Below are 18,840 nucleotides of genomic sequence, written 5' to 3' on the forward strand. Positions count from 1 at the left end.
CCTCCGCGTAGGCGGGGCGGGCGGCCTTCCCGCCTGGGGGCGCACGAGCGCTGCGGGGCGTCGCGCAGGTCTCTATGGTCGGGACGGGGCGCTCTGGCCGCTTTTCTCGCTGGTCCCCGTGGCCGGCAGGTCATGTGACCCGCGCTGGGGGTGGGGGCGGCGTGGCATCATGGCGGTGGTGAGCGGTGAGCGGCGCCGGGCCGGGTCGGAGCTGGGGGAGACCGGCTGCCGGGGCCTCGACAGCGTGTGCGGTGTTTGGCGGCGGATCGGTGGCGGCCTCTGGCCCTGCCGAGGGTCCGTGTGGGTGTGAGGCCCCTCGGGCTGCGCCGGGGCCCCTCGGAGGGGCGAGAGCGAGGGAGGGCACAGGGCACGGGGGGGGCTTTGGGAGCAGGCCCCGGCCGCCGGTGTGTGTGTTGCGGGGGGAGAGGCGGCCCTTGCTCACTCTTGCTGCTTTCCTCAGGTGTTGGGGCCGGTGCCGGCAGTGCTCAGGCCTTCAGGCACAGAACGGCGCTATTCTGGCTGGTAAAAAGAGTAAAGAAGAGGAGGACCGAGAAAGATAGCCTTTGGAAGCTGTGTGAAACCTGGGAGGGGGCCACTGCAGGGAGTCCCTAAGGAGAAGAAGAAGAGGAAGAGAATAGTGACAATAAGGGAAAGAAAGGCCTGAGAGGCAGAGCTGGAGCTGGTGAAGAAGAGAGGAGATTTGGTTAAGGCATTGCCAGGAGAGGCCCTTGACAGGATCAAGCAGAGGCTGTTTATTACAGGGGTGGTACAACTGTCACAACAATTCTCCAGCACAAAGAGCAAACGTGCTGTGAGAGAGTTAAATTACAGAGCTGCAGTTTGCCTTCTGCCTCCTTCCTGTGTGTTGTTCCAGTGTGGGTTGGGCTGCAGGGCTCGCTGCCACTGCTGCTAGCCACTGGATGACCTTCCTCTCAGTGAGCAGGACCTGCTGCCTGAGAGATGTCTGGTGACAGCTCTGTCCCGTGTGACTAGGCAGCATCTTTGCAGGAGCCCCACTGAGATCCAGACACTAGCTCACTGATGCGTTGCTGAGCATGTTTTCCCACAGAAAATAAAATCTCTCTTCTTTTCAGACCTTCATCTTGTCTGTTACAGTGCCATGCTGTATTTATGATGTCCAGTATGTTTTAAAAAATGGGGGTTGGGTCTTTCTGTATAGCCATATTGCTGTTTCACTTTGATTACATTTGTTTGTAAAACTAGGGGTTTGGTTTTCTTTTACTGTCAGTATGCAAACAGCTGCAGGATGTAAAACGCACAGTGGACATTCCCTTGCCCTTTCTTGCCCTGTGTGTGTGCTGCTACCGCTTAGGCAAGCAGAGCGGCTGCCTGCAAAAACCAGCTGCTGGCATCCATAGAGACATGGGATTTGTAATTCGTGGATGCTGACTTATTGCAGGGTGGGTGCTGTCCCAGGCGCTTGCAGATAGTTCTTTCAATAACTTAATAAATAAAGATTATGCCATATAAAATATAGTCACGTGACAAAGGCCCTTCTTGTTATTGACTGCTGAGTGCTAGTTACACTTAAAATGGACGATGGTCAGCTGAGCACACAAAGACGATGGAGACAGGCACAGCTTTACTGCTTGCAGGTTTGATGTGTTTTTTCACTAAGGCAAGTCTTGACGTTTAAAGACTATTCAATCTGTTTAACAAGTCTCTGATCCTTCCTCTTTTGAACCCGATACTATTCTTTTCCTGTCAACTGTCTGTCCTTCAGCCTTCACATCTTTAGGTATTTTCTTGGGCAACAATTAAATAATGATTTTCCACTACCCACATGACTAATAATACTTAGCTGTAATAGAGAAAGGTGAGACGGGATGAGGGGGTGTGTAAGTCTTCAGCAAAGAGCTGAACATGTTGAGCAAAGTTACGGGTGTCTGGCTGCAGGCGCCCTTGTCCTGGTTTCTCATCTTTACATTTCCTTCTGTCTGTGGCTTGACCCTTGCTTATGGCTCTTGATTGCTTTCCTGCATTTGCAAACTGTAACTTCTGACAACAAACTTTCATTCTTGCTTAATCTTCTGAATTTTTGCTCACCTCCTGGGGGGAGGTGAATATGACAGGCATTTCATTAGTCTGAACTTGTTAAAAAGGCAGCAAAGTGGGATGGCAGGGAAAGAGCAGGGAAGCATGGAGTTCAATTCTAACGCCCAGAATTAGTTTGTTTGTAGCCACCCTCTGTGTGTGGTAGCTTGTTCCAGTGGAGTGGTATGACAGTACAGTGAAACAGAACGTCGTTGCCACCTTGTTTCTGGAGTGAAGGGTAGTTGCTTGGATGCATTTAGACTGAAGTTATATTTTGCTTTTACACTAAGGATTTATCTGCATAAAGCTCTGTTTAGTTTCTGGGAGAGATCTGCATGTGCAAGGAACGTCTCCAGCTGTATCCTGTGGGTATGTGCTTTTCAGTGTAGTTTGAGACCAGTTTGTAGATGCAGAGCCGGCAGAGAACCATCTTTTTATGCACATGAGCTTCACTGAGCATAAATTGACTGCATTGCGTAGCTGTGCCATTTACCGGTGAGTGTAGCAGTAAAGTATTAATGCTTTTGTATTGATTTAAAAATTGCTTATTTAAAACAATGTTTAAAAAAGCCATTGCAAAGTGAAACTTCCAGTGCAAGCTTCATAGTGTGTATCTCAATTTGGACTTTTGGCAGCTGTAGCTCCTGCCTGGGTCCACCCTCTTTGCTGTGCAGTGCTGATCATGGCTCCTTAGGTTCCCTGAGTACGCAGGGCTTCTTGCCCAGACAGTTCAAGTCTCCCCTTTTGGGCTCTCTGTTGCACTTCTGCTCCTCTGTCATCTTATGCCAGTCTTACCACCAAGACAGATTCAGTCCTGCCTGCATCAGCTCCCTTTGGGAGCCCTTGTTCACCAGCAGCCCCAGCTCACACACTTTCTGCATTGCCAGTTTTCCCCCTGCTCTTGTGCAGCCTCAGATGAACGCCATTTCCTCCCCGGTCTCTTTTCCCAGCTGGTCCCCATCTAATTACCAGCTGGTCTCCCCATTTCTTGTCCAGCTTTAGCTTTCTGCCCTTCCCTCAAAGCCTGCCCACATGCTCCCTTGTTCTCCCGTACTCAGTCTGAGTCCTGTTCTAGAGCTGACCCCTCACGCCCCTGCAGTACTGGTTTCTCCAGGCATCTTACTGCCATCCACTCTGGTTACACTTGAATCAGCTGCTGTCTTTGCGTACAGTCAAGTTAAATTAACAGAAAAAACATTCCCTAGCTCTCAGTCTTGTAGTGACCAGAATAACTGTTTTGGGGAAAGCCCAGGATGGAGCACGGCAGTCTGACCTGGAGCCACACAGCCTGGGAGAAGCCCTTCAGTGCCCGGGAGGGCAGATGGCACGCTCCGGCACGTGGCTGGGGCAGCAGCCGTGGCTCTGGTCAGAGCTTTTCTGAAGTTAGGTTCTTTTAGCTTTGCAGGCAGTTATTACACTGTTGAAAATTGGTTTGGCTTTATAAGCCTATTAAAAGTCTGAGTCTAAGCTATTAGGTGTTTAAGCAGATTCTCTTCATCTCGCTGTGAGACTAAAACGGGGAAAGTATTTCTGTGCGGGACTGCTTCTGCCTAGAAAGAAAATTAATCGAGTGCTTGGTTAACTTGAGACAACCCCTAAAGCTGAGAAGCGAAGTTTAGCTTGGGGACCCTGATTCTGGTGCTTGTCTGGGGTCCCTGTGACAACCCGGAGAGTGGCTGGGACAGGCTGTGTGACATGCCAGAGGAGGTTCTGCTGCACTCGGTAATCAACATGTCCCTGGCAAGCAGTTACCTGTATTTTGAACAGTGTTGGGGTCTTGTTTATTCTCACCTGCCCTGGAAGGTGGAGGCAGCTGTGTTGCTCTTGGGACTAGGAGTTTTACACATTGCTAGCCTACCTTTATTCTAGAACATTTTACAGTTGCTTGTTGTTTTAAGCGTTGAGTTTGAGTCGTTTGGGGTTTGTCCCTGGTACTTGGTCTCTTGATACAGTTACAGCTTTTTTAGTGCCTGTCCTAGAGCAGACCCTGGGCTTTCCTGAGCGCTCAATAGCCTTCCTCTGTACGGTTCCTGCTTGACTGAATTTATTGTGCCCAAGGATGGCTGAGGCAATCAACCTGCCTCAGAGACACAACAGTGCTGCTGCGGCTCCTGTTAACGCTTCACCACGGAGGTGTGCTGGAATCTCCCTGTGTGATCAAGCCAGAGAAGGGCTTAAACAAAGACAATTGCTGAGACAGTGAATTTTTTTTTTTCTCTTTTTTCCCCTCCCTCCCCCCCTTATTAGAGCACAATTCTGTAGTCCAGGCTCCCCAGCAAACACATATTCCAGGAGCCCTCTGCCTTTATTTACGCTGATCATTTGTGCCACTGAGACGGAGTTATAGTCAAAACTAAAGATGCCGCTCTTCTTCCGTAAGAAGAAACCCAGTGATGATGCTCGGAAGCGCCTTGAATACCAAATGTGCCTGGTAAGCAATGCTGAGGTCTTTTCTGTTCTGTGTCTAGTCCTGGGCGCTGGGTGACTCGGTATGTCCCCTGCGTTACCAGTGATCGAGTTACCTCACCAAGACAGCAGGTCATCTTCCTAATGTGCATCACAGAATTCCTGCTTTCGCCGTCTCCCTTTGCCCTCCCATCCACAGGTCCCCACTGTGCCACTTCCATCCCCCTCTGCCTCTGTGCTTCCCCGTAATCCTCCCTGCCCGCCTCCTGCCAGCCTGCATGTACGACCCCATCACTCCTTTCCCCTCCACGCCTCTTCACCCTGACAGATCTCCCAGTTTGCTTTTCCTGCCAAGGAACCTGTGACATCCCCTTCCCCATCATACTTGGCTTTCCCTGTGCCCCTCTTGCTTCTCATTATTACTCCTTTTCTTCCTATTGCTCAGAGGATTAACTCGTTGCAGTTTGTTTTCCTGGACTAGGATTTAGCCAGGATCCTCTGGGGCAGATCCTCAGTGGGTGGCTGTCATACCAGTGAGGTCGGCTGAGCTACCTCTCGTACAGCAGCCGCAGATTTAAAGCTGGCTTTCTGAAAGCAATCCTCCTTGGAATTTTGCCTGTCCTGTGCTCGGAGCTGTGGCGCAGTGCCGGCCGGCGTAGGGGATCTGCTGTGCTCTACCCCAGAGGCACCTGCATTTTACAAGTGACAAAATTATACCTGTTGGATGTCTGTAAGATGTTCTGGAAAGGAAGGCTTTGTTAGGTTACCAATAACGAAAGCACTGTTACCGAATTTGTTCAGTTGGAGGGTTTCTGTTCAGCTCCTGCAGGGCTGGGGAGGGATAGCTTCATCTGCCCGTTCCAGGATTAGTTCTGTATTGCACGTGCTTAGTTTAGGGTCAGGATATCCAGTTCTGAAGATTTAACAGAGGCACTAACACAAGCAGGTTTTATTGCCTCGTGCAGAACCTTTCATTTAAGAAAATAATTCCAGAGCTGCAATGCTGCTCCCAGTGAGGTTTGTCCGTTAGCAAAAAATCATTGCTGTTAGCAGCTGCATTGGATGCTGTTCATCTGAACATGGAAAACCGCTTTGGTACAGAAGCAGCAAGTCCTTACTCCCCCTTACACAGCAGAGCTGGCTCCGTGGGTCCTGTGGAAGCAAAAAGGCGATAGCAGGTTATTTCGGTCGCTGTGTGCAGCTCAGAAGGTGGTTGGGCTGCGGAGCGAGACATGCCGATGGCACAGCAGGCTCTTTACAGGCTAGGATGGCACTGCTGCTGTTCCTGGGAAGTGCCTCTCTGGTGCTTGAATGCCATCATTTCCTTTCCATATCCTTTAAGTTAAAATGCAGAGTTGGGATGTACTTTGGTTCTTTGTGCAGAAATTCATTTATTGCACCAAAAGGCTTTTTCTGCCTTTTCTGGTTTCGTGGTTGCTTTTTCTTGCTGCAGCTGTAGCAGAACACCCTTTGCTTCTAGCACCGTCGCTGAATTACACAGCGGCAGCAGAGAACTGTAATTCCATTTTCTAGGGAGGGGGCAGGTGAGTGGTTTAGTCAATATGCAGCAAGAGATCAGGTATTTCTGCAGGGTATAATTCTCTGGATGCATATCTTCTCTCTCCAGGCAAAAGAAGCTGGTGCTGATGACATTCTTGACATATCCAAATGTGAACTCTCAGAGGTATGTTCCCTACAACTTCCAGTATCACCTCATGGGTCTGATGCCTCTGTCTGCTGCTTGTCACCAGCTGCCAGGTTAATGTCATGTCTGTGAGCCCTGGGGCAGGAGTGGCCTTGGTACCGGTCTGCTGCGTCCCGTGGCTGCCGAGCTCTGCCTTCCAGGGGGGGCTTCTTCCTCTTTTTAGGTGGGAGATTGCCCATCCTACCCGATGCTTCAAAACCGCTTCTGTCCTGGGAATCCTTTTTCATTTAACAAGTTGGGAAGGGCAGAGTGGTCTTATACCCTCCACCAGTACCTCGGTAGCACCCTAGCTGGGGACCTCATGGCTTAATTTTGTTAGTCACGAGGGAATTTGCCAAAGGCTGACTGTTTCTAATCCTAGAGCTACCAAGTCTGCCACCTGTGGTTATTTTTCTGTATAAGTGAAAATCCCTGTTTCCAGGCTGCTGGTTAAGGATGGAAATATCACTTCCAGCTTGGCTTCTTTTCTGGCAGCCAACTAAATTAGAAACAAGCTGTCTGATGGCGTGGGAGCAGTTGGTGACGGCTTGCCAGGCGCTCAGAGGAGACACAGCTTTTCATTCTGGCAGCCAGGCAACCCTGTTAAGCAGAAGCCCATTTCTATTTCATTGCAGGTTTTATTCAGTGTCTTACATTTCTAAAATGTTGGTACCTGCGTAACCTTGTGTCACAGGATGCCTTTGCCTAGCGAGGTGATGGATATCGCGCTTCTGTTTGGGGGGAGATTTGGGACCATCCTGGAGAGGCTAGCTGGCTGCTGTGTGGCACACAGTGGCTTTGCTGAGACTTGGGGATGTTTTGTTCAAAGATGAGAAGCCAACAGCATGTTGTGTGTGGGTTTGCAAGCTTTGTGGGACAGCCTGCAAGCCAGTCTGGGTGAAAGGGTGGCAGACGGGGGATGCGCTGAGCCAGCGCCGTTCACAGCCGCAGCTGGTCTTGCATCCCCAGTGGCTCCATTGGGATCGGTACCAGCAAACTCTGCTTTGCTCTTTCTTTTTAGCCTTTGTTGTTTCAAAAATTAATGTGAGTTTTGTCTTAAAATTAATACTGGACAAGGGTTTGGCTGATGCCGGTTCCGCGCTGTAGAGCAGGTCACGGTGTTCAGCCGTGCCTGGCATGAGCTGAATTTGCTGGCGTCTCCCTTTTCTGACTGCCCCCCCTGCCACAGAGCCTGGCATGTGCCGAGACACGCAGGGCTGCCTGTGGCTCACCTTTCCCATTTAGCCCGCTGCGGCGTGTTTGCTGAGGCTGCAAAACCAGAGAATACATTTGTGTGATGACTAAGGGAAAATACACCTGAACTCCTGAGTCATCTGCACACTGGATATTAAATCATGCAAGACTTGAACTTCTGCCTAAACCTCAGCCTGTTCTGTGCTATGCACAACACTGGAGCATGGAAAACCATTGCAAGCTGTTTAAATGGAAGCTAACTGGGAAGTAATGGTATCCTGGGCCAAAACTGGGGGCTGGTGATTTTAAGTATCACTTGCATTTTCATTAAAGTTAGTTATTCACGCTGTATGGGTGGGTACTGTAGAAGTGCTTACAAAGATAGTGTCTTGAGAAGCCTGACGTGACTATTTTTAAATTGGTTTTAGGTTCCTTACGGGGCCTTTGCAACTTGTAAAGTCTTGCAAAAAAAGGTAATGTTGTAATCAGAAATTATTAGATAATTCTATTATTAAGCTTCAGTATTGTAGTTGTGTTGGAAGTGACTGCATGTGGTTGTTTATATGTTGCTTGTTGGTTTGTAATGAATTTGGCCACTTGTACAATGCTACACAGAGAGCAGTTTGGGGAGGACTAATCCTGTCTGTGTGCTTTAGAGCTAACTTCTCTCGTGAAAGATGACAGATGACTTTTCTTGCTTGGCCTATTTAATGATATATCACATGTAAGCAACTAGGCTCTTGTTAACAAGCAAACGTGTTAAAAGTTTGACCTGCTATGAAAATCCATTTACTATTTTAATACATCATGTGATACTGAATAACCTATTGAGCTCTTATACAGCTCCTGCAATTAAATCTCAACAATGTGCTTGTTCTAGACAGCAGCGTCTCATGTGTTCCTGTTTCAATGGGATTTTTCCTTCTCAGGTGCTGATTATTCACACAAATAATCTGACATCTTTAGTTCCAAAGTCCTGCAGCCTCTCAAGTCTCATAACTGTGAAGGTAATTGTGATTCTTAACAGTTAACCTGTAGCCTATTTTTCTTGCATTCTAGCTGCATGAAAACACACTATCCCAAGTAAATCCCTTCTGTCTATCTTCACCAAGAATCAGTAATGCCTGCCTTTCCTAGGTTTACCTCTCAGGCAGACAGATAGCGGTCACTGAGCAGTTTGTATAAAATCATAATCAGTTCCAGGATTCGTTTATCCTCTTCGTAATCACACATTTCCCCCCTCGGCAGCCTCGCACAGGGTGGTCGGTCAGGGCTGGGTGTGTTACGGGGTAGGTCCATCCCTCTTCTGCACTGGTGGGTCATTTGAATGTGAACGGCCCTGGTGATGGGTGACCCCGTGCGATGGGGCTGTGTCGCTGTACCTGCCATATAAATTCTGAGGGCTTTCGGCTCCACCACCCGCATGCTGTGGGTCCACAGGAGGCAGAGTCATTCCAGCAGCTCACTTCTCCCCATGGAGGGAGGTCTCCAGGTGTAGTCCTGCCCTCTCCCTGTGCCAGCACCAGTGTTGGAGCAGTTCAGCTTCCATGGAGCTGTTCAGCTCACTGATCCTGCAGAAAATGTCTTTTTCTGCCAGGCTGGCTCCATGGAGAGGATTTACCCAGTTGGCTCATTGGGTTTTGTGGAACAGCTCCCTTGGTGTCACTGCTCTCCCTTGGGTCACTGCTCTCCCTAGTCTTTTGCTTGTTTATTGATGTATAGAGGTTTGAGTTTTCAAAAGCCTTACAAGAATTATGCAGCTACGTCTTCTCAAAAACTTAAGCCGCTTTTCAAAGCCCCACTGGAAGGGAAGTAATTTTCCTTTGCTAGATAATTCATGACCTTTCATTCTTGCACCATGACTTCTTTTCCCAACCTGGTGTGGTGAAATCATCTACTCTTCCAGGTTCTAGACCTGCATGACAACCAGCTGGCATCACTTCCTGCTGATATCGGCCAGCTGACATCTCTGCAGGTAAAAGATCTGCAGCTGCATCCCAAGTGTCCATAAAGGGCCTGTTACAGGGCAGCAAGACTATGGGGTTACTGCTAGTTTTTTATAATCATAAATTAAATGGTGGTGCTGGTATTGTCAGATCGATGTTATTGAGTGTTGCTGTTGGACTGGCTTGTTGGAGGGGGAGAGCAGGGAGGAGGAGGGTGGGTGTGCTGAATTCTGTCATCCCAGCGTAGTACAAGGGCTGCCAGTGCAAGCAGCTCGCACTGCCAAGGAGGTGCTACGAGCAGGTGGAGCTGGAGCTTCCAGTCCCATCGATTGCCTGGAATATTCAGGTTGTACCATTCTCCCTGCTGTGATTATGTTGAGAACTCAGTGCAGCGTGCCACAGTGCACTCTGAGGGTCCCCTCTGCTTCTGGGGCAGCTTTGGGTTCAGCTGCCGCTCCGCCGTGGGAGCTGGAGTTGGGGGGTGCTGCCCTGGAGGGGAGGATGCTCGGCTTCCCAGTTCCTGCCTCTGCGTTCAGCACCTGCTGCAGCTGTTGGTTGTGGATAGGGTTTCTCACCTACTAGACGTACCCTGTATCCATTTTTTTTAACCCAGAAAGTTTTGTCTAAACCCAGTTTGTCTTTCTGGAAGTAGTCCCGACAACATAGATGTGTGGAAGGCTTGAGACTTGTATAAATATCTTGAATATCTTTTCTGTTAATACTTTAGGTCCTAAACCTTGAAAGGAATCATTTAAAATGTCTTCCACAATCTATAGGAGACCTTGCCCAGCTCCAGATGCTCAATGTGAAAGGTATGGCACATGTTTCTTGTGGGTGCTGTGGGCAAAGCACCATTTATTATCTGGGTCGTATTGAGCTGCATTAGTAATTGTTCCTTTCCACCGAGGCAAGCACCGAATGGTTTACACTGAGTGCTAAGGAAGAACACAAGAATAGTTGGCAAGGCAGGAGAAATCATATAAGCAGCAAACATGTCAGACCTGCCCCCTCTGATGCTTTCATTCAGCCCATTGCCTTTTCTCAAGGGACAGCGGTCAGGTTATCGTGGCTGGTCCCAGCAGCTGAAAGCTCAGTGCTGTCCCTGCACCTGGGGGGCACTGAGAGCGCTGGGGGCTTGTCCCCCTCTGGAAAATTATTTAGATCAACCTAAGAAATCTGTCTGTGCAGATTCAAGTGTAAGAAGAACAGTAGTTTTGGCAGAAGCAGTTCACTAAAGCAAGCAGAGCTGTCCGTCTGGATAAACTGAATTCCAGTTAAGTCTACTGACGCCTGGAGCTCGGTCCTGTGAGCCTGTGTAGCCCCGCCAGTTGTGCACAGCCCTAACACAAAGGTCACGACTGTACCTCTTTTCAAGACTCCTGGGCGTCTTCCAGATATGCAGTGCCATAAATCTGGGAGAAAAAGAGACTTTGTTACAGGGAGCTGAAACAGGGAGGGAAACTGAGGGCGAGGAATCTGAAGTGCAGCTCAGCTCACGGCTGCATCAGCAGCACCTGGCTCTGACCCCGAGCTGTGCAGTCCCACACTCAGGCCCCTTTCTCCCATCTCTGGTACTTCCAACAAAGAGAAGAAGACTCTATGTTGCACATATTCTCCTGATAAAGAGCACTGATGCAGCCCACAGCAGTAAGCTCAGCTGAGAAGGTCATTTGGGCACGAGGAGCTGCTGCTGGACCTGTGCATGGGCTGTGTGCACGTGGACCTTGCTGCCCGTTTGCCTTGGTGGGCAATGGCAGCCTTTGGAGTCCTCGTGTGACCCTGGACAGCCCCGTCCCTGTAGCAGAATGTAGGAAATGAGCCACACGTGTGATGATGGTTTGGTGTTCCAGCAGATGAGCTTGCAGAGCCCTGCTTTGGAGGGGTTAGGTAGCACTAACTGGCTGCTCTCTCTAGGTAACAAGCTGAAGGACCTGCCCGCTGCCGTGAGCGGTTTGCGGAGCCTGCGCACGCTGGACGTCAGCGAGAACGAGCTTCAGGAGCTGCCGCGGGTGCTGGCTCACGTCCGCACGCTGGAGGTGCGCAGCCAGCCGGCCACCCCTGGCTCCCCTTGGCGGGCTGTTCGCTGCTGCGGGCTGCCTCCCTTCCTGCATGCTCAATATGATCCTAAATTTCGCATAGAAAGTGAATTTTTAGGGTTTGCGCAGGACCCCCTGTCGGGGATTGTAACAAAGCTGTACGCGGCTCATGGTGTCCAAAGTAGCTTTTGCGTACCCGTGCTGCTTTGGGCTTTTCTGATCACTTTTTGCCATGGTTTTCTCATGAAAAAAGCAACACACAGGGAGTGAACCTCCAGGTGTTGCTGCCAGGGCTGTCTGAGAGCACAGACCGTGCCCATGGGCTCCGGTCGGCTCAGCCGCTTCCCACCCAGGCTGATTCTAAATGAGCGGTGGGATATTTCCCATGAGGATTTTTTGCCTCTGTTGCCGTGACAGATCTGTGACTCATTGTCAGCCTCCGGGGGTTTCTGGCTCCCCGGAGTGCATGTCCAAAATGGGACAAGCATCGAGATTTTTATGGATGTGTCACCTGCCTGCCAAACTCATCGGTGCTAAATGGTGCAAACGTCAGACATGGGGGCTGACTCAGCCACCAGCACGGAGGATGCAGATAAATGCTTCTCCGTCCTGAACACCAAACCTTGGGCTTCTTTTGCGGTCAGTCTCGGAGATCAGGGCTCTGTGCAGCTTGCTCCCCTGTGCTTGGTAAAGTGGTTCCTTTCCTGGCCTTCCTGCTCTGCCCTTCCCTACAAGAGGCAACATTGGGTCCTTTTGGTGGTCACGGTAAGACAAACCAGCAAGTGCTCCTTCCACTCGTTCTTTGTGGTACTCCTCCCTGTGCCCTTCGCATCGCCATCCCTTCCACGCATCATGCGTAACGGCGCCAGCACATTGAAATGTAGTGGAATAATGGAAATAAAATGGAAAATTTCTGTAGTTGGGACATGCTGTGCCCTCTTGTACTTAAACACAAAGTAGATTGTTGGAAGAAGGGTTCGCCGGAGTCAAGAAGACGCTCAATATGAGTTATGCACCTTGCTCAACTTTATTAGTTTCTAACGCTACTTATATAGAACCGATACACATGCGTATTCGTAAAGCAGAAATATAATTGGTTAGTAGTCTCTAAACGCGCGCGGTTCTCACACCCCTAATTATCATGACTAAAATAAGCATTCTATCCATGTAGCTAATTGTGTTGCTGTGCTTCAGCCTTGTAGTTTGTTACTCCCTATTTTCCCATACCGGTCCCTATCTTTCTTGGCCCTGCACCTGCTTTCCCAGCAGCTGTAGCTTGTTACAGCCACGGCCTGTTGGCACAACATAATTACTTGGTCTCAGGATTCAAGAATAGCTCAAGGCTACCTTTCTTGTTAACTTCCGCACAGCAACTTCAGTACAATTCTGATTACAGGCCTATTCTAATACTGGGCCTGGATTGTGCAGATCTTTAAGGCCATGCTTCTGCAGCCATTCTTCTACAGTAGATGTGTCTGCCTGGGGGGGATGTTTCAAAGGTCCCAAATAAGGGACCACAAAGTCACCTCTGAAAGCTGTCAAACGCCCAGCAGAAAGTCAATACAATCTCATGTTTGTGTCAGGATTTAGGGTAGCATGAAGCGATATCACTCCGTAAGTGAAATCCTGGGGAGCTGCAAGGATAGCTCAGTTGGACTCTGGGCCATCAGAATAACCTGGAGCTCTGTGTGTTCTCTCTTGGAGACGCTGACCCTGGATGCCTCTTCCATGACGTACCCACCACCTGACATTTGCAGTGCCGGTACAGAGTCCATTCAGCGGTTCCTCTGCAAAGGTAAGCACGAGGAGCCTGTGGGTGGTAGTGAGAACCTGGGGGACCACGCTGTGCTCCCACCAGGTGCTGTGGCACGTTCCAAGTTTGCACTTACAAAGGACAAACATCAGATCGGCTCTGCCTGGGGTGGTCCCTAGCGCTCTGCACATGTGGTAGGCTGCTCAGGGGGTCAGGTATTTTCTCCAGCAGGAGGATTAGGCGTTGTCCGGGTATGGATGCCTTGGGACAAAGACTCAGGAGTCACTCGAGGTCCCTTCTATCCTCTTTTTCTACGAGGAAGAGCCTGGGGCTTGCAGACTGATAGGTTACTAAGAGAGATATAACCAGATGGAAAACTCGGAGGACAAAGATAACGTACTGTGGATTTCAAATGCTGTATTTAATACAGACGGGAAGGTTTGGCAGAGGTTTCACGCAGGAGAAGCACCTTGCCAGATGTTGGGCTAATCCCTGAAATAAAAGGATGCTCAGAACTTCCTGTAGCACGAGCGGGAGCGTTTGCAGCCCTGCAGAAGTTGGCACGTCTGTGCCCACGTGAAGGAAGCGTGTCTCCCTGAGCACAGGGTAATTCTGATCGTCCTCCTGGTGGGCTTGGGGCAGCACTATCTCCTCTTGGAGCTCCTTGCCTGAGCTGGAGGAGCTCTGGTGGGCACCCATCTGCCCGCAGGGCGAGGGGGCACAGCCGGCAGCGCTCCTCCACACCAGCCAGCCCTCAGCCATGCTGCCAGGGAGGTCTTTAAGCACCAAATGTTCTTGTTTTGTGTCTGGTACCTTCCAGAGTGTGGAATTGCCTACTACCCTCCCTCGCAGTATCTGCTCCCTGCCCCAGGGAGTGATGGAGGAGGAACGTCGGTGGATGGGATGGACAGGGCAGTGCAGAAATACCTGGAGGAGGAGAGTGAGTGGCAGGTGAGGCTGCACCGCCTGTGAAGTTGTACGAGAGGGGTTTGGATTTGTCTCTCGACTCTTATCAATGGATCTTACAGCACTTGGGGCAGTCACCTTCCCTCCCACCCCGGGATGTGTCTTTTGGGATCAAGAGAGCATCGGTGCTCAGAACCAGGCATAGCACGGTGGGCATGGGTGGCTCATCTCCTTCCTGGGCGTTAGGGATGGTGTTACTGCTGCGGGCTGCTGGAAGACACACCACAAAGCACTGTCCCGTCCTGGAAAGCAACGATGCAGTCCAGGGACAGGGTGACAGTGTGATGTGGTGTGACATGGTAACGCCAGTATTTTTGGGGGGACAGCAAACTGCAGAAGAACCTTGTGATTCCCAGCCAAGTGCTAGACATGTTCAGCCCTACATGGGAAAGGTGAGGTTGGGCATTAGTTAGGATAAGCTGTGCTCATTCCTGTGCTGTTTGGCAAGTAGAGAGTAAATTTCTTTGTCCCTCGAGAAGCATGAATGGCCGGACTTGGTGCCTGTGTTAATCTTCTTGTGTCTTTGGCTGATGTCTTTACTCAGTTAGAGGAAGATATAATGTGGGCTAATAATATGTAAAAAAAAAAAATACTGCCTCTGGGAGTAAATGTCTGCTGATATTGCTTATTTTTCAGAACAAATTCTTGGATTATGAGAAGAGGAAGGTAAGGATGAACGCCTGCAAATGCTTTGTCTGCACTGTAGGTCCGCCTCAATTTCTTGTTTTCCATCCCTTTATCTGTTTTTTCAGCCAAGGCTGAATACTTTGAGACCTGAATTCTTGCAGAAAAACCCCCAAAGCCACTCAGTCCTCCTGCAGGAGACAGTGAGAGCGTGGGGGAATCTGTGACTGACTCACCTGACGAGCCGCACTTCGAGTGAGCGGTTCCAGTTTAAATCGCTCTCTGTTTGCAGAGTTGGAGCCGGGGGCTTTCACACCAGGCGGCTTTTTTTCTTGCCTCTCCGTGCTGAAAGCTCGGCTGGTTTTTCACGTAAGGCGGGCAGATGTGTGAGCAGTCCGTGCACACAGTGCTCAGTCTGTCCCTGTCCCACACTCCAGCCCCTCCGTGACTGCTCCCTTGGCTCTCTGGCTCCCAGAGCTACTGCTCCAGCTCTCTCCTAGCATTCCTTCTTTCTGTCCTCCGCTCCCCTCACCTGGCTGCGTTTTCAGTTTTACTTTTTTCATTTCACTGCTCGGTGTCTCTTCCCTCGTGCAAGGCTCACTTGGAGACAAGCAGAAGCTCCCGTCCTGTGGTTGACTCTGCCTTTGGCTGGAGCTGCTCGGAGCTGGCTGCTGCCTTCACCCTTGTCCTCAGCCAGGGGTGTCCCTTGGCCCCCCGGGAGGGGACACAGCTTCCCGCTGGGCTTTCCGCTGGGTGTTCGCACGGGCTGTTGCAGTTGTAGGGGTTGATGCCCAAGGACTTTGGCTTCGTGACTGTGAAATGAGCGGTGGGGAGTTTGCAGACTCGTAAAGAGAGCAGCAGCTTCTTCTTCACAATTTTGGGGTTCCTAAGGAGAGAAGGTTTCCACCCCCTAGCCAAGCCTCCTGTTTGCCATTGGGCTTGCTTTCTCCTCAGGAGGGTTACTCTGCCTTGTTTTACATTTTTGCCAGAATTTGTTCTTGTTTGGGAAGGAGCGGAGCCAGCAGCCTGTTGATCTCTGGCATTCATCTTTCTTCTTACTCCTCTCAGGAAAAAAAAATGCAGGAGAAGCTGGAGTTTGAGCGGCGCCTGAACATGGGGCAAAGAGAACACGCGCTGCTCGTTCAGCAGATCAACAGCCAGAAGGATGAGATGCTGCAGACCGTGAGAGAGGTGGGTCTCCTCTGGACCGGTCCCGTATGAGATGCTGCCTTTCCTCAGCTGACCGCTGTCTCCCTGGTTCTCTCTTGCTCTGGCTTAGGACCAGCTGCGGCTGGAGGAGGGTCTGACAAAGCACCAGCGCTGTCTGGAGGAGGAGCGCCTGAAGCTGTTGCAGCAGCTGAAGCAAGCGGAGCAGGGCATTGCCAGCCGTATCCAGAAGCTGCTAGAGGACAACCAGAGGTAGGGTCCCAGGGTGTCTTGCAATGATCCCTGCCCCTTGGAGGCTCGTGCTATTTTATCCCGTTCTGAGCAGTTCGTTTTGCCCTTTCCCAGTGTTACGGAGCTGGTCAGGATAGATGTCTCTAGGAGGTCCCTTAGCTGTTGAATTCCCAATGTCCCATTTCAAGGAAGTGGGATTTGATCATGCAACCTTAAAAAACTGTGTTTCACACATAAGTGTGCTGTTGGAGTTTTGCAGTGCTGTGGAAAAAATGTGAATTACTCATGGAAGGTACATATTTGAAGGTACCACAGCTGGATCTGCTGGCTCTCCTGCCGGGCCGGTGCTGACGCGAGGTCACCAGCCTGCTAAAGCTGCTCCTGGTGCACGAGAAGCAAAGCCTTGTCCTGCCCACTGTGGGAGCAGGAGGTTGCCCTGCTCAGCTTATTGAAAACCTCTTCTTTTATCTTTTCTTAGGCAAAAACAAAGTTCAGACATTCTGAAATCCTTGGAGAATGAGAGGTGAGTCTCCCTGAAATGAGCTCTTGTAGAAAAGGGGCGAGAAGCTGGAAGGAGGGCTGGGGCCTCCTGTTCAGAGCCACCAGTCTGAATCCACCTTAAGTCAGGGGAGGTTCGTCTCATCCCTGCAGCTGGTTCTGGTCGGTGTCAGAGGCAGGACACCGGGCTAGATGTGTCTGGTCTTACCCAGTCTGGCAAACCCAACAGGACGGTGATTTTACCTCTTGTTCATCTCTGCATGGTCCTGGCTGAGGAGTCTGGCAACAAAACCCTGTGTCCCACTGCCGAGGACCAACAGACCAACTACATCTGTTGGGAAGCAAGGCATTTATGAACACGGTCCAGTAATTTGTACATTTTGGAGGAATACACTGAGAGCAATGCTGCCGTTCAGCCAACACTCTGCGCTGGCTTTGCCACCAAAAGGGGTTGTCCCCTCTCTCCCCTGCCTATATGCTGCCCCCTCCCTTCAGCCCACTGTGCTGTGGCTCAGTAAATGGGATGGGGACACTGACCTGGCTGGAAATAATCCCTTTGCATGTCAGAGAGTTTTCCAGCCACACCAGTTCCTGGTCTGTTAGGTGGCGTTGTGTGTGTTTGTGCCGGGATGAGGGCAGGGGAGGTAGGAATGGAGGCCAGGTGGCTGCTGTCGGTGGCACTGCTCAGGTAGGTCAGCTTTACAGTGCTCATCAAGCTTCAGGAGGAAGGAAAGCAAAAACAGGGACAGACGCCGTGTTTGCTGAGAGTGTATACATGTTGCATAGATGTGTTTCTCAGAAGGATCAGCTTTCCAGTCGAAGAAGTAATTGTCTCCATGATTTTCAGCAAAATTGTTGTTGTCTCCCATAGACTTAGAGGTTCCTTACCAAGGAAGCACTGAGACTTTTGTGCTGCTGGGATGCACGTGGCTTTCCGAGCAGGTGGCGGGGTGGATCTGCCCAGCCTCTAGGCTCTGAGCTGGGTGAGCAGGAGAGAAGGGAGAGGGTGCTTGTTCAAAGGAGCGGCTGAATTGTTCTTGGTTGTTTGGCAGAATAAGGATGGAACAGCTGATGGCAATAACACAGGAGGAGACAGAGCATCTACGCAGAAGGGAAGTGGCCGGTAAGTCCAGACAACTCTTTGGGGTGGTCAGGTGCAAGCAAAGACCCGGTTCCCCTGGAGATGTGCTGAATCGGTGACAGCCACACGGGAGGTGCTTTGTCAGGCACACGTTCTTGGCGCGTTCCTTGGTGCGGTGGAGCAGAGCGGCAGGGGGTAGCGCTGCATGTGTCCCACAGCTGACCCACCTCCAGCTGACTGCTGCTTCTCCTTGAGGTGCAAGCTGTGCTCCCTGTGAAGCTACAGCATCACACACGGTGTTTGTGAGGCTGGGTGTAAGCACACAAAGTGCTTTGTACTTCAGAGGTACCAAACAGACGTTAGCTGGTGGGGTTTGTGAGACAGTGGGGGGGGGAATGGTGCTGGGGAGCCTTTTCTGCCCGTGGTGACCATGAACAGATCTACTGGGGTCTCAAGGGAGATGGTGGGTGTGTTGCCACCGCGAGGACGGATTACTCACAGGGGGACAGGCAGAGCTGCACCCGTCTGAGGATGGGTAAGCAGGAACCGGGCTCCTCTGAGCACTGGAGAGATGCAAGCCCAGGCAGAGTGGAGTTTGCTCAGGTAATTCCACTATAAGTCGTTACGGTTCTTGCAGCTGAGTGAATCTGCTCTGAAATAAGGAAATGGACAAAGCAGGGTCGGGCTGGAAATGAGGGAGAAGGCACTGTTAGTTGCAAGTGCTTGTAGCAGTGGTGGCACATGGGTGCCTCTTCTAGACACCCACTTCTGGTGCAGACTGACGGCCCTTCTGTCTCCCAGCTGCCATGCAACAAATGCTGGCCGAGAGCTACAAGAACAAGCTCATCCAAATGACCTACGAGTCTCGTCGGCAAGACCTGGTCAACCAGGCGTGCTCCAGGTATGGTGGGAGGTGTCTGGGGCTGGTGGCACTGTTGTAAAGTCCCTTTTTTTCCAGCAGTTCCCAGTGTAATTCCCATAGATACACCCAGGAACTCCTGCAGCTGCTGGAATGCGGCTGTGTAAGAGCAGGTGACCACACAATTCAAAGAAACCATCAAACTTGATTCAGTGAACTGCCTTCTGGCCACAAGAATATGCATGTTAATCACACTTTGGATGAATTATCACTTTTTTACGCTCTTTATTTTACTTTGAACATTCTGCTAAATATGGAGGATGAAATTAGACTGGTCTTC

The 18,840-nt window shown here is 50.6% G+C and overlaps 1 protein-coding gene across 8 annotated transcripts in view; it reads left to right on the plus strand.

The window, feature by feature from the left end:
• The first annotated feature begins 123 nt into the window (after window positions 1-123).
• Window positions 124-18,840, plus strand: part of LRSAM1 (leucine rich repeat and sterile alpha motif containing 1) — a 27,992-nt gene continuing 9,275 nt past the window's right edge. Inside the window, exons 1-17 of one of the 8 annotated variants that reach the window (XM_055807346.1) lie at window positions 184-294; window positions 461-1,616; window positions 4,303-4,486; window positions 6,089-6,145; window positions 7,768-7,812; window positions 8,269-8,346; window positions 9,246-9,314; window positions 10,013-10,097; window positions 11,200-11,321; window positions 13,026-13,116; window positions 13,895-14,025; window positions 14,677-14,706; window positions 15,733-15,855; window positions 15,944-16,083; window positions 16,541-16,585; window positions 17,613-17,683; window positions 18,443-18,542. In XM_055807346.1, the coding sequence (XP_055663321.1) occupies window positions 4,415-4,486; window positions 6,089-6,145; window positions 7,768-7,812; window positions 8,269-8,346; window positions 9,246-9,314; window positions 10,013-10,097; window positions 11,200-11,321; window positions 13,026-13,116; window positions 13,895-14,025; window positions 14,677-14,706; window positions 15,733-15,855; window positions 15,944-16,083; window positions 16,541-16,585; window positions 17,613-17,683; window positions 18,443-18,542 (1,259 nt within the window). In that variant the 5' untranslated portion in view covers window positions 184-294; window positions 461-1,616; window positions 4,303-4,414. Of the gene's footprint in view, window positions 295-352; window positions 1,617-4,302; window positions 4,487-6,088; window positions 6,146-7,767; window positions 7,813-8,268; window positions 8,347-9,245; window positions 9,315-10,012; window positions 10,098-11,199; window positions 11,322-13,025; window positions 13,117-13,894; window positions 14,026-14,676; window positions 14,707-15,732; window positions 15,856-15,943; window positions 16,084-16,540; window positions 16,586-17,612; window positions 17,684-18,442; window positions 18,543-18,840 lie in introns of those variants that run through there. The other 7 variants (XM_027778133.2, XM_027778134.2, XM_027778132.2 and 4 more) reach the window with 7 other exon arrangements.

This window comes from Falco peregrinus, chromosome 1 (assembly GCF_023634155.1).
Source record: "Falco peregrinus isolate bFalPer1 chromosome 1, bFalPer1.pri, whole genome shotgun sequence".
Taxonomy (NCBI): Eukaryota; Metazoa; Chordata; class Aves; order Falconiformes; family Falconidae; genus Falco; species Falco peregrinus.